Raw genomic sequence first — 14,562 nt, 5'->3', positions numbered from 1 at the left:
AATGAAATGTGTTTCACTTGCATGACTATTTGTACAAGACTTACAATGTCAGTATAGTATACTTGAATGTAATGTAAATGTGATTTGATTTAATCATTTCAAAATGCTGATTTAAACGTTTATCATTACCATTTTGGAAAAACATCAATCATTTGCAACCTTTTGCTGTCAATACGAAGTCAAGATATTGATGAAAAGTTTAAGATAGCAATCTAAAAATAGCATTTGCTGACAGTGACAGTGATTGTTGTATCCTGCATTGTCCTTTTAAACATTGGCAACATTTGCAGCACCTACTGTACATCCCTGCACATTTTCAGTTATTAAAAGGTGATGAGGACACAGACCATTTCACATCCAACATTTGGGCTGCTTCCATGTCTGTGACCTCCTCCTCCAGCAGCCTTTGAACAAAGTCAATGGTGGGCGGGACTTCGCTCAATTTTCAGCCCTTTCCAAATGTCAGAGCGATGATCTCGAGTTCCCATTGGCTCCTGTCTGCAAACACGTCACAATCATGATTAGAATTGATGATCGGACGTTCTGATTTCATTGTCTAGCAAACGGGACTGGTGAAGAAATCTGCTGAATTTGAACGTCCGTCTGATTTTGACATCAGAAATGGTAAGTAGGAAAGTGGTTTTACTTTTTCACTTCGGGAATACCCCGGCTGTTCTTGTTCGTGCCTGCTCGAGTGCAAGGTTTGCGAGAATGCTCATGCCAGGGTCGGGAAATCAGAGATTTGAAGGAAAAGTTTAGCTGCAGCTATCCATAGGGAAAGCTATGCTAAGGCTAGCTAACGTTAGCTGACTCAGATATGGCCGCCCGGGCCTGCAAGCTAAGCTGTTTGTACGGCCATTGTGGAGATGAATGCGGCGCTTACCCAGTTTGTTTACTGTCTGGCTCGCAGTCGTAAAGTTACAGCATGTGCTTCCTGTGTGGGAATAGTGTTTCTGAGTCCCCATGCTGCTGTCTGGCTGGCATACTTATCTGACGTGAACACAATTTGTTCGCTAATTCTCTCAGTAATGTCTCCATATTGACTGTAGCCATGCGCAGTCAGCCTGCCAAAATAAACCTGCTGCTGGATGCCTATTGGTCGCACAACAATCCCGTATGTGACATTTCTGTCTTTATCAAAGCCTAGTAGGCTACTGCTGTTTTTCAAACTTATTCACCGAGTTTCCAGCTTTGTGATAGTACAAGAGCTTTTATTTTAACCGGGCTGGTTGCTCTTTTTCCTCCCTCGTTTACTTTGTGTATAAACACAACACACATGTGTAACTCGTTTTCATAACAATGGACCCCGTTTATAAGCATAGCTGTTGTCTTTACATATGAAGCTACAAGCTAGCTCAAGCTTACTTTGACTGTCACCGGCTCGTCATTGTTTATACACACATTTATTACTATTAAGAATGTTACAACTAAATAATACTCACTTCTGCTTTGCTTGTTAAGTGTATCCTTTTCTATAAACAAGAACAATTTGCACAACAGCTACTTTGCACAATTCTAATTTCCCTATGTCTATATGTTTCTGTAGTATATATTTCTATATATTGCTGTTGTTTAGTGAAATTGTTTATTGTCTATTCTTTATATTTTGTATTATTTAGATACTGTTGTGATAAGTATCTGTTCTACTGTGAAGAGGAAAACTGTTGCTGTTAATGTTAATAATTAACTAATGTGTAATGCTTGACTTGACTACACTCCTGCTGTGACAAAATAATTTCCCTATATGGGATGAGTAAAGTATCTATCTAGCTGTCTTATATTCGTTAAGTGGCTTCACGAATTAGCTTGAAGCTCATAATCCATTGTTGTGTTGTTTTGCCACAGAGTAAGATATAACTCATTGTACCCTTTTACCCTTTAAACCAAGCATTTAATACATAGTTGTATCTCTGTGGTTAATGCAAGGGAACACATTTCAGTGGCTTTCAATGATGCCTAGAACAATGTTAGGCACAACAACACATGATTGATAGTGTTATTGATGCTAAACAGTGGCTTGTCTCAGTTTATTATACTTTGACTGACAGCCTGTTGTATGTTTTACAGCCTCATAATGCTTCATGCTTCTTTTTCAAAATGCTGTAATGTATATTATGACACAGTTTTGACTGTTTGTCTACAGTTTGATGAAACTGATAAAGATTCCTTATAGTCTATTACTTGTAGTACAGAAGCATGCTCATAGTGACATGGATAGAGTTATTAATTTGTCTTTTTATTTACACTTTTGGCGTTGTCTGTTTTTCTCTCTCCGCAGCCACATTACCCAGCAGTGTGCCAGGTACACTGAGGCACGATGAGTACAAACAAAGTTGTGCTTATCTAGAAACATGGAGGTTTTGCTGTGATCTGAATGGCTGCCCCGTTCCCCTCCAGTAGCAGAATGGATGCGTGGTCACAGAGACGTGGCCTGCAGAATGTGAGTATATATCAAGGGTTGTATTCCAAAAAGAGCTAGTATTATTTAAAATAATAACAACAATACCAACAATAACAACAGCTTGAAATCTGACATATTGAAAAGAAATAAAGCATGCTGCTGCAGTTGTAATCGGAATACATTGAAATTTTTAGGGAATATACTTATTTAAAAATGTAATAACTTAATGAAAGATGTTATGATCTTTAAATATTCGGCTACAAAAAACTCTCGTCTTGTGAGCCAGACACCAGTTAAAGGAAATTGCACAAGTGTCATGAGGTTAAACCACAATCTATCAGTGAGCGCATGTGAATTATTGTGTAACACAACGTTTTCTTTATCTTTTTGATTTTGTCTCAGATGAACCTGCGCTCAGTTTTTACGAATGAGCAGCAGAGGATCCTGGAACGTTACTATGATAATGGGATGACCAATCAGAGCAAGGCTTGCTTCCAGCTAATACTGCAGTGTGCTCAGGAGTCCAAACTGGACTTCAGCGTGGTCCGGGTAGGCCAATACAAAATATGCTTAAGTGTTTGTGAATGAGCATAAGGGGAGTAGAACACTTTGCTATGATGTGTGTTGCGCCATTTTTAGGGGAAGTAATTGAGACAGCGAGTCTGTTCTCTGTGAGTTCCTCCTCTAATGCAGAGTCATGAATTATTATCATCGCTTTGCTGAATTAGTCCCTGTAGTGTATTGCAGAATGTTTTTTAAAGCGATGTTACTGAGCTGATTGCTCTGTCTTCTCCCCGCAGACATGGGTTGGCAACAAAAGACGTAAGCTGGCCTCCAGGGTCGAACAAAATGGAGGCATGTCTCATTCCTTCTCCAGTCACGGACTCACTGGGGGATTACTCTCCAATCACTCATTAGCTGGAGGTTCACTGTCCAATCACGGCCTGGCTGGCGGGGCGCTGCTTCCTGCTGAACTGGCTGCGGCGCGCAACATCCAGAACCGCGTTCACCTTCTGCCTCCATCCTCATCCTTCCCTTCTTTCTCCTCGACATCATCCTCCCCTTCCTCTTCCTCTCCCCACAGCAACGGAAGCAACAACAACAACAACAATGACGTCATACTGACCGGGATTTACTCTCTAAACTCTGCCCCGCGTCCCAGGCCGAGACCCTCAGCCCTGCTGTCTCAGTCAGACTCCGAACTTCCAGCAAACACATCCACCACCTCTCTGATCAGCCGGGCCCTTCAGAGCAGGAACAGCTCCACTTCCTCACCCCACCACTCCAAGCTAGTGTCGCTCACTCAAAACCTCCCCCCCCTCACATCTGCCTCAGGGCCTTTAGTCTACACTGCAGTCAGGAAGGGAGCTGTATCCCTTGTGGAGGCGGGGCTAAGTGCAGGAGCAGGGGTGGTACCTCACAGCTGGACCAGGCAGTACGTTGCAGCGCAAACCCCCCCCTGGTCCTCTTCCTCACAGTCCCAGCCTCAGCACCGACCTCACTCCAACCCCCAACCTCAACTTCAACCACCTGCCCCTCAGAAGACTCAGGTCTCCCCCCCAGCTCAAAACTGCGGCCCCTCCTCCGAACAGTCACCTCGCATCCAGCAGGTCTTCACCCTGTCAGAAATAAGCAAGGGAGACAAGCTCAAGCCGAGTCATGCGTCTGCCCCGAAAAGCCCGGAGAGTCATAGGCCGGCGCCCCACCCTCTGGACGCCAGTCCCAACTTCTCCATCGCCATGGAAACTGGATATGAAGAAGACGAGTGGCAAAGGGAAGAGGAGTTGGCAAACATGGCCGCTCAGACACACATCCACAGGGAGCGGACGCCAACCAGCCCGAGCGGGGCCGAAGTGTCAGTTGGGAGAGGAAGAAACACCCCCCCGATGACGAGCTCCAGACCCTCAGCGCTTCACGGCAGCTACTCCGTCACAGCACAGACCTCACCTCCAGGGGAATCCAGCGCACAGGTAGGAGAGGTTCTGGTGAGGTTTCCTTCAAAACTACTTGAGAGGCTTACCCTGACTGTGACTGTCTCTGTGTGCAGACTTCAGTCGGTGTGTCTGCTGCCCCCTGGGTTATCAGCAACTCCAGAAAAAGAACAGTGAGTACTTTAAACAGAACATTTTGAATATGTAACACAGGAAAAATATTTGAGAGGAATGGTTTTGAGTAGCATTGTAGAAGATATTTATTAGTAAACAGTGTATTACTTACAGTAGAGGGCGCTCTGCCCTCCTAGGTTGGAGAAAGGGTTAGCAAATACTATTTCATCCACCCAAGAGTAAACTATATTTCACATATTGCCACTGCTTTACTTTGCCGTCAGACAGCCCTATATCAATCTATGCTACCCCGATAATTATTTTTTGTGTTATTGTGTCAATATGGTGTTTTAAAAGTTACATTTTGCTAAAGTCACACAAAAATACATACCAGCAAGTCCTATGAGGTAAAACTATATTTTTTGTATTGAAAAAAAAAGTAATTTTTTACACTTTAACTGATTCATCATTTTCACATGTTGGCCAATGTTTAGGTGGCTTAAATATATTTTCCTTCCACCTGCCCTTATAACTAGGGGTCGACCGATATGGCTTTTTCAAGGCTGATACCGATACCGATTATTAGTAATCAAGGAGACCGATAACCGATATTTGGAACCGATATACATTTGCAGTAAAATCAAAAAATCTTGGTGTCAAAATGTAGAATAACACAACTTCTTTGAAATGCCTTTTTATGTTTAATGAACTTTTCAACATCTTAAAACTGGTTTCCTCTCTGTGACCCTGTAGTAAATTAAGTAAAAATAAAATAAAAACTACTAAAACTTGTTCTGATATTTGAGTCTCACTCATTTAGTAGTCCCAATTCAGCAGCACCAGATTGTGGTGCAGAAAGCAGAGTTGCTGCGAGGCTCCACTAGCAGCCGTCACAGTCCCAGTCGTCCCAGCGCGTCACAGTTTCTCCGCTGCGAGACGCTACCCGAACAGATGTGTTCATGACGACTTATATATTTACTTTGAATTCATTGACAGTGCGGTATAATGAGACAATAACAGGCTACAGATGCGGACATATACACACACATATTTATATAATCAGAATCAAACAAGTATGAGAGCACTCTCATAATAACGTAACACAATCAGAGACTGGATATATCCCCCCCCTCTCTCTGGTCGCTGAAATGGGGAATTGAAATTATGGGCCAAAAGTTGTATTTACAAGTATTAAAAGTAAGCATAGGACACTAAACCAACTGAGACCCGTCTGTCCGCCGCATCTACGCACTGTAGCCTACAACACGCACCTACACACTACCACACACACACCTCCACACTGTACCACACACACAGCTACACACTGTACCACACACACCTACACACTGTACCACACACACCTACAGCTCCTAAAGCATAATCAGGCTACAGCCGTTGTGTATTTTATTATGTGAAGCACTAAATGGTCTTAGAAAAATATCGACTCTTTGTTTGTAGATATCTACTAAACTAAAGCAAATAAAGAGAGTAATGTAGGCCTGTTATACTGAGTGATATATATTATACACACTGCTCTGCTTTCTGCACGGACCTCACAGCTGTTCTCACTGTAAACATCGCGTCGCGATGAAAGCAGTTACTAAAATAATATCCAGGGGATGCATGCAGAGCTGTCATTGGCTGAGATAAGTCCGGCCGTGCGTCACGACTCTTTGAAACATCACTGTTGCCGGAAATACATCCGCGGAGGAGCCGTGGAGGACCCATCAGTGTATCCTCGGTTATAGCTCCTCCAGAGAGCCTCCTCGATGTGCATTTAGAGAAATGAGATGTCCTTCAACATGGCGTGCTGAAATCCATTTCCGGGTCACTACCGGAGGACCGAGGAGTCGAGGAGGGGAAATTAGAGTATTGAGAAGCCTCTTCTGTCTGTGTCTGCGTTCTTCGCACCTGCCTGTAATCTGAGAAGGTCCCGCCTCTCTGGCTGGCTGCAGCCCGGAAAATCTTCAGTGTTGATTGACACTTCAGTAATAGCCTATCAGATAGCGCTGTGGGCGGGACATTGCTCGTGAACAGTGGTGACTCAGACAGAGCCAAAGTTTTATCGGCAATTTGATTAAAAAAAAGGCCGATACCGATAATCTGTCAAATGCGGAATATCGGCCTCGATAATCGAGATAATCGGAGATAATAAGAGAGATAATCGGTCGACCCCTACTTATAACGTAGTACATTGCTGGTGGGACTCCTGTCTATTTCTCCAAATCGCCATCAACTTTAGTTAAGAAACTGACAAGGGATTATACCTCATGCAACCTGATTTCAAAACATCCGAACCATCTCTTTAAAGCACCAGGTGTTCTCTATGGTTATAACACACCTACGTTGATGCTGTCTGTAAAGTTATATGGTAAAGTCTGCTCAACTTTAGTGTGAGTGTGCTGTAGTTAAAGTTGATTTGTGTTTTCAGCTGCAGGATCGGACCCAGTTCAGTGATGGGGATCTCCTCCAACTGAAGCGCTACTGGGACCGAGGCATGACCAGCCTGGGCTCAGTGTGCAGGGAAAAGATCACCGCTGCTGCAAACCAACTCAATGTAGACACTGAAATAGTCAAGGTAAAGGTACTCAACAGGATTGGATTTGTTCTATTACCGGTGTTAAACAAATACAGAAAAATCTTTAAAAAGCGTAAGTTCCTCCTTGGGTTACATATCCTCAGTATCCTTGAAACTAAAGAGATGTCTTGTGGACTTAGCGAGCTGTGAGCCTTATTCACAATGTCTAGCCACTTGTCTATGACATTTAGTGAAAACAAGACCATTTGACTCGTCTGAACTTTAGAGAGCTGAAAGAAAACAGGAAAGAACTTTTGTAGGTCATAGAAGTTTTATGACTTACCTACGTAAAGTTGTGTAAAAGTCACAAAGTTATATATCAGTGCTACAGTAGGAATGCTGATGGACTAAATATAGCCTCTCAGTCCTGACACACACATGATCCGTGGGCGGCCATCTCACTTACTGGGGATATTATTGTGAGGAAGAAAACACTGACATAATAGATAAACACATTTGCCCCCATCAAATGTATCTTCGTTGCAATCATTTTAAGAACTGCAAATTTGGGTTAGGCTAAATGTGACACATGTATACCTATTTTCTGACTTAAAACAAAACTTCACCTGCAAAATAACCATTAGTTAATCAGGTACTCACCCCGTATTACCTTGAATCTAGAAGAAAACTTGCGTTAAATGTGAACAAAGACTCCAAAGGATTGGATAATTCTTGATGAATGGAAGTGAATGGGAACTATGTTTTAGAAATGTCTGTTTACAAACTCCACAGAAATCTTGAAGTATAATCCATGTCTCATTTATCCAGGCATATTCTCACCACTTTCCAAAGAAACATACTATTTAATAAATGCTAGGACACGTGGCGCACAAGATTAATAATGTTTATGCGGAACTGTTTTAATAATTACGTTTTAGTGAAAATGCATGAAAATGTGTTTGGGAAGTAGTGAGTCTGGATAAATGAGTTTTTAAACATATGTTTTGATAAACTTTGCTGTTGTTCAACGCAGCCCTAAGGCTTTTATTTTTAAGACTTTTCTCTGTTTTTTGTTTCTTCTTCCACCAAGAAGGCCTGCACGAAAAATAAAGGTTTCTTTATTGATCTAAAGCAGTGCTTCTCAAACTTTTTTCAGTAATGTACCCCCTTTGAAACATTTTCTCAGCCAAGTACCACCTGACCGACCCCGAACCTTTTTTGATAGAAAAAGCCTATATATATATAATTACAATATAGTAATGTTCCATCAGTGTGTGATTTATTAACTCCTTCATGCATGATTTACAACAAACTAAGGATATTTTCATCTTTATGCATGAGACATTTTTTTAAAACAGATTTTTAAGTAATATATGTTTTAACAAACCAATGAACAAAATGATATATTATGCAAAAACTATAAAATACAATACACAAATATTATAATAAAATCCACTGTGGTGCCTGATGTGCAACTATACCATCCGAAACCCCATGCATATACAAGAAAACAGCATTAAATTAGCAGTCTCTAATGTAGTGACCACAATGCATGAAAGGGTTTTTAAAAAATAAAGTTGTAACTGAAAAGAAATGTGCAATTATAAACAAACTATGTAATAACACTGCAATTACACTATTTAGGAGTTTTAGGTCAGATGCCTCCAGTGCTTTGGCTGATGTTGTGGAGGCTTTTCGCATCATCTCTTGCGAGGATCTGTACTCTGGTGGCTTACCAACATGACACAGGTGTTTGGTGCTGAGATGTCTCTGGAGGTGCACTGGTTTCATCGAGCTGTTTGCTAGTTTCTCCCCACAGAAAAAACACAATGCCTGGGGCGGGTTGCCGTTTGTTGACTTGAATCCCATCAAAGCATACGCCTCCTGATATTGCAACCCTCTCACGGCATTTCGTGTTATAGTCACGAAATTAATTTAATCTATTGATTCGTGTTCACCAACACGATTTTCGCATTTTTTTCGTGTCACACAGAACGATTTTAAAAGCAATGTATTTCTATTGGTAGTATGTTTCGTGCCTGCACCACGTCTTTTTGTCCGGTCGGGTCTTGGAATACCAGAAGCTGTGTGGTTCATAAAAACATTTTCTTACTCAATATCTTACCCTAAGCCTAACCATCCCTTTTATTTTAAATTGTATAATGTCAGAGTTTTTTTGCCGTCCGCGAGGAAAATAAATGGGGCTCAGAGCCTCAGAATACTGAAATCTGTATTTTTTTTTATCTGTTTTTCCTTCTAATTTGTTATTATTTACATTGCTTTTAAAATCGTTCTGTGTGACACAAAAAAATTGTGAAATCGTGTTGGTGAACACGAATCAATAGATTAATTTCGTGACTATAACACGAAATGCCGTGAGACTGTGTTGGATATTGACGGCATTTTGTTGGCTCAATTTTGGCTCTCTTTTTTTCTCCGTTGTCCACGTTCCCTGCTGTAGTGCTGCTACGTTTAAACCACGATTCCATTTCAATGTCTATTTGTTATAATATAATATTGCAACTGGCTTTCCGCTCAGCGTGGTTCCGGGCTAGAGCCTGATTTAGCTCTGGTTCTTCCTCTTTCCACCGCAGCGCAGCCGGCTCTCAGTACCGAAACCCGGTTCTTAGCTGGCCCCACTCGGCTGCCCGGCAAGAACCAATATGCTTACGTCGGACGGGGGCGAGATTAACCTGAGCAATAACAGTTAATGGCGAGTACGGCATTAAAAGTTGTAACAAGCAGTAGCGCTGAGCAAAGTGACTAGAACACGACCACACACTTGTAAAAACAGAGAAGAACCAGTTAAGCAGCAGAAAAGCACAAGAACGGATCTTGAAACCTTGGTGGTTCTCGGAATATTTAATATAAAATTGTATTTTCTATTTAACTTATTGTACTATGATTATTTTTGTAATCATGTATGGTATTTTTTTATCTCACGTACCCCCTGCATTACCCCAACGTACCCCCAGGGGTCTGCGTACCCCCATTTGAGAATCACTGATCTAAAGTAACACAGGGTTAGTCATTGGTGTGTGTGTGTGTGTGTGTGTGTGTGTGTGTGTGTGTGTGTGTGTGTGTGTGTGTGTGTGTGTGTGTGTGTGTGTGTGTGTGTGTGTGTGTGTGTGTGTGTGTGTGTGTGTGTGTGTGTGTGTGTGGTGTGTGTGTGTGTGTGTGTGTGTGTGTGTGTGTGTGTGTGTGTGTGTGTGTGTGTGTGTGTGTGTGTGTGTGTGTGTGTGTGTGTGTGTGTGTGTGTGTGTGTGTGTGTGTGTGTGTGTGTGTGTGTGTGTGTGTGTGTGTGTGTGTGTGTGTGTGTGTGTGTCCCCGTCTTCCCTCCTTCCTCCCCTTCGCCCCTTTCTTTTGCCACCGCTCTTGTGCGTATTTTTGTTCAACGTCCATCCAACTTACCATGTTGTCTTTTGTGTTTTCCAATCGACAGACATGGATCAGTAACAGACGGAGGAAGTACCGTCTGATGGGTATAGAGATCCCTCCACCTAAAGGGGGACCTGCTGTATTCTCCACCGGGAACGAGTCTCCCGTGAGCCCCGACGAGGTGGGCCTCAGAACGCCTGAACTCGGAGATGACTTGAATGACGAGGGATCAATCTGCCTGTCTGAAGGTCAGGCTGCTGATGCAATGCACACACACACACACACACACACACACACACACACACACACACACACACACACACACATCCACCTGCGTCTGTAAAAACTGTGTGACTCAGCATTCATGTAATCTCCTGGCTTCTAGATGGAACCATCGACTCTCATCACAGAGAAGGAGATGATGGTATAGATCTGCCTGCTGCTGCTCCACTGGCCAATAATGTGGTAATTATTTTTATTTGATGTTACAGTACAGCCTAGTTAATAATATACGTTTTTAGTTTAATGCAAGAAAACTACATCAACTTGGCATCACGTCACTTGTTTCATGGTTAGTATGAGCTTTATCTAGACAGCACTATTGCAGACTAAACACAGCAGCAATTGCAAACAAGGATACGTTTTGTTTTTTTGTTTTTCTCAAGAGTATGGTTTGTTACTTTGAGAAAACAAATCGTGGCATAATTCAGTTTATTACAGAAAAATACAATATGTCATGATTATTTGATTTAATCTTTGTTGGTTTTTCTAACAGAAGATCGAGGTAATGGATGAGGACGAATATGACGATGATGATGGCGGTGATTTAGTGGCTTCAGACCTAGAGCAAATGCAGGGCCTGTTGGAATTCAAGGTGAAGACACACATAAGAATATGACAGATGCAGGGACGTGCACAGACATTTTGGGGGGGCGGGAGCTCAAGTGGGAAAAAGGGCACTTCCCATAATCATTTATAAAAAAATGTTTAAAAACAAAAAGTTAAATATAGTTGCACATCTCTGACTTACTGACCAATTTATTTTAATACCCTCACACTCACGCAATTGTTTAATACTCAAGAGAATTCTACAAAATAATCAGTTAACACAGAGCCAATGGTCTTCTTTAGTATTCACTACGCACAAGAGCAGACAACAAACTAGTACAATTAATAGTTATTAAATGAGCAGCCAACAATCAAAATTATGAAGTTACTGTTTAAGGACATTACAGGCAAAAATATCGTTTTTTCATGTACTTGTTATTTTGGTCTATTTTGCTTCCATGTTTTCTTTCACTCTAATGGAAAGAAAAGTTCCAAAAAACACATATAAATGGTGTTCGTTTTACTACCATGTCAGAATTCATCTATAGATTTAAAGCTAATCTGAATTTAAACATAAGATTTCAGGAGAAAATACTGACTTGACTATCAACTATCTGGGGAAGTTGTGAGGTGATATGTTTTTTTGTTTGTTATTTGTTTTATCCTTTTCACCTGCAATGCCTTGGTAACTGCATGCAAATTAGCGCATTTTAATTAAGATAAGAGATAAGATAGTAGACTACTTTATTACTAGTGTACTAGTTAACGCCTAATTTGCATATCAATGTGGCGATTGTGATGACGTTATTAGATACACATTTTACTGTATTCACCTGTAGTGTCTCCCCTTAAGTACAGTACATTAGCCTGTATGCCCATGATAAATTGCCTTAGCTTATCCATTAGCTAGTAGCCTACCTTAGTTAACTATATTTGTTTTTGTCTTTTGTCTAATTAGCTGTAAACTCGAGGCACTGGCAGTTTAGTAATTTGTTCATCACCACTCACCTTCAAAACAAGCCAAGAAAAGCCGGCATAACATGGGACAGTAAAGTGGGAGGTGCTGCTACCTGTCTGTCTGAAGGGACTGTTAGGGTGGAGGTGCTGCTACCTGTCTGTCTGAAGTGACTACCGATGTCCGCACCGCTGTGCGCGAGACGTGGAGGGAGGGAGGGTAGAGAGAGCATCGGAACTTCACAGTCTAATCTCCTGACCTGATATTTTTATTTTGTATTCAATCAATATATTTTTGGAAAGGGAAACTGTGCGCAAACAGCAGTAGGCTAGATATATATTCATTTATTGGAGAAAAAAAAAAGCACCCCATAAAAAGGGCACTTTCTCTGGAGGAAGAAAAAGGGCAGGGGCTCAAGCCCACTTTGATGTCTATGTGTGCATGTGCCTGGACAGATGAACCAAATAGGGCTGCACGATATTGGAAAAAACTGACATTGCGATATTTTCTTCCCCTGCAATATATATTGCGATATGAAAAAAAAATGTTGTCCGCAAACCATCCTTTCTTGAACTTTAATGCTATACAATTGGTATTTTTTTTAACAATATTTAAGCGGATGAAGGATTTTAGTCACGGACTTCTGGATCATCAGAGCAACAAGCTGAGTTAGCTCGGTTATCCTGCTGTGATCTGATCAAGAATGGTTGTGATTGGTGGTTTTCTGTGCATGCAGAGCCTGCATGTCACTCACTCAAGTACCCCTGACATGAGAGCCGCGCGAGTTTTCCTTTTGTAGCAAGCAGCAAAATAATTGTAACATGACGTGTTTGAGTTAATTTGCCTACTTAATATCGCATGTCCTAAAAAATAAAAAATACAAATATTTTTTTTTAATTAAAAAGATTAAAATAATAATCGCACGTCCTGCGATGTCAATATCGCGCATGCGCATAACGCGATTATCGTCACGACACGATATATCGTGCAGCCTTAGAACCAAACAGCGAGCTCTTTGCATTTTACCCAAACCAACTAACCAGTTTTGCAGGTGTTGGGTAGAGATGCATGCCAAAGAGAAAAGGCCACATCTGTTTGGAAGAGCAGCTCATTTTGAACACTAAAAAAGATTTGGATAACTACAAAACAACTATGTCATGATGGCGTTTTTAACTTGAATCAGTGTTGCCACAGCCACAATAAATAAGGAATGTTAGTCTGATATTAATTTTTATGTGACAAGTAGAAATATTGTCATGTCTCAGATTAAGGGCAAAAAACAGATTTTTTTTTTTCATGTAAACATAGTCAGTGTAACTCACACCTCAACATCTGAAAGAGTTAATTAACACTTCTTGCCTTTGCTTTGCTTCCCCTGTTTCAGCATGAGGAAGTGCAGTTCTTAGAGATTGAGCTAGAGAACCAAAAACAAAGATACGACGATCTTGCAAGCTTCACTAAGAGCCTACTCAGCGCTGTGAGGAACAATGACCTGGAGAGACAGCAGGTACATTAACACTCATGTTTACACACGGACATTATTAATTTGAACTTGAAGTAAATCTCACCGTTTTTATACATGATTAATCTAAAGTCTGCTCTGGTTTGTGTGTTTAGGAACTCATGGCCAGTCTACCTCAGCCTTCAGAACAGGACTGGGACATGATGGTTGATAGAGGAGCGCAGCCTGCTGCTGAGTCAGCGGACGCATCCTCGAACCACAACGGCTCCCCGATGACCGGCGCGGGCAGAGTGGAGCCTCCACCGGAGATGGCAAAAGAAGAAGTCCCATCGTTCACCATAAAAAAAGACTATACAACGACTAAAGTTACTGAGCCCTCTGCATCAGAGGAGCGACTGCCGGAGGCGGTCACAGAACAAAAGTGACTATGTCATGTACATCAGCTCACATAGACTCATTCAGATGTTTCCACACTCCATGTAGAAGCTGGTTTCAGACTTTATTGCCCACACGGTCTCACATCTACAAAAACACTCATGAATTCATGCTCCGCGCACAGTGCCTGTGGATCGACGCTTCACTACGACTGTTGGGCTAACAAATGCCTTTTTTAACGCATATCATTCGCCTTGCCCTGGGTCAGTCCAGGGAGAACAATAAAAAACCTCTAACTTATATGTGTGACTACGTGTTTCAGTGAGAGAAGTGTCACTTTACTTATGTTATGATGTAGAAAAACACAATAATAACTTTCGCAAACATTAGAGGCTGAATTATTTTGTTGATAAATGTTGCGGGAGGGAATTTTGCCATTTAAGTTAATTAAATATAGATATAGAATTAACTGTTCAAACAACGGAAATGCTCTCCAATTTTTCTGGATCCCAATCATAAAATTCAAACATGATTAAACTTCAGTTTAATTATATGATTATGTCATTGATTAACTGTCTATGCTATTTTAAAGGTCACCTA

The 14,562-nt window shown here is 41.4% G+C and overlaps 1 protein-coding gene across 1 annotated transcript; it reads left to right on the top strand.

The window, feature by feature from the left end:
* The first annotated feature begins 439 nt into the window (after positions 1-439).
* On the top strand, positions 440-14,262 carry hdx (highly divergent homeobox). Its single transcript, XM_034121421.1, has 11 exons — positions 440-624; positions 2,279-2,440; positions 2,804-2,950; positions 3,202-4,371; positions 4,449-4,505; positions 6,878-7,024; positions 10,407-10,590; positions 10,728-10,807; positions 11,118-11,216; positions 13,510-13,632; positions 13,743-14,262. The coding sequence occupies exons 2-11, from the start codon at positions 2,375-2,377 to the stop codon at positions 14,010-14,012; spliced, it is 2,343 nt and encodes a 780-aa protein (XP_033977312.1). The 5' UTR covers positions 440-624; positions 2,279-2,374; the 3' UTR covers positions 14,013-14,262.
* The last annotated feature ends 300 nt before the right edge of the window (positions 14,263-14,562 follow it).

The sequence above is a fragment of the Trematomus bernacchii genome, unplaced genomic scaffold (genome assembly GCF_902827165.1).
Source record: "Trematomus bernacchii unplaced genomic scaffold, fTreBer1.1, whole genome shotgun sequence".
Taxonomy (NCBI): Eukaryota; Metazoa; Chordata; class Actinopteri; order Perciformes; family Nototheniidae; genus Trematomus; species Trematomus bernacchii.
Note: the sequence above shows the minus strand (reverse complement) of the source record. Positions and strands in the feature narration are given on the sequence as shown.

Bases quoted from the DNA above. Each gene is read 5' to 3' on its own strand.
- hdx (XM_034121421.1), top strand. From the start codon at position 2,375: ATGGCTGCCCCGTTCCCCTCCAGTAGCAGAATGGATGCGTGGTCACAG. The intron at 2,951-3,201 runs GTAGGCCAATAC...TTCTCCCCGCAG, and splicing joins TGGACTTCAGCGTGGTCCGG to ACATGGGTTGGCAACAAAAG. The intron at 4,372-4,448 runs GTAGGAGAGGTT...CTCTGTGTGCAG, and splicing joins CAGGGGAATCCAGCGCACAG to ACTTCAGTCGGTGTGTCTGC.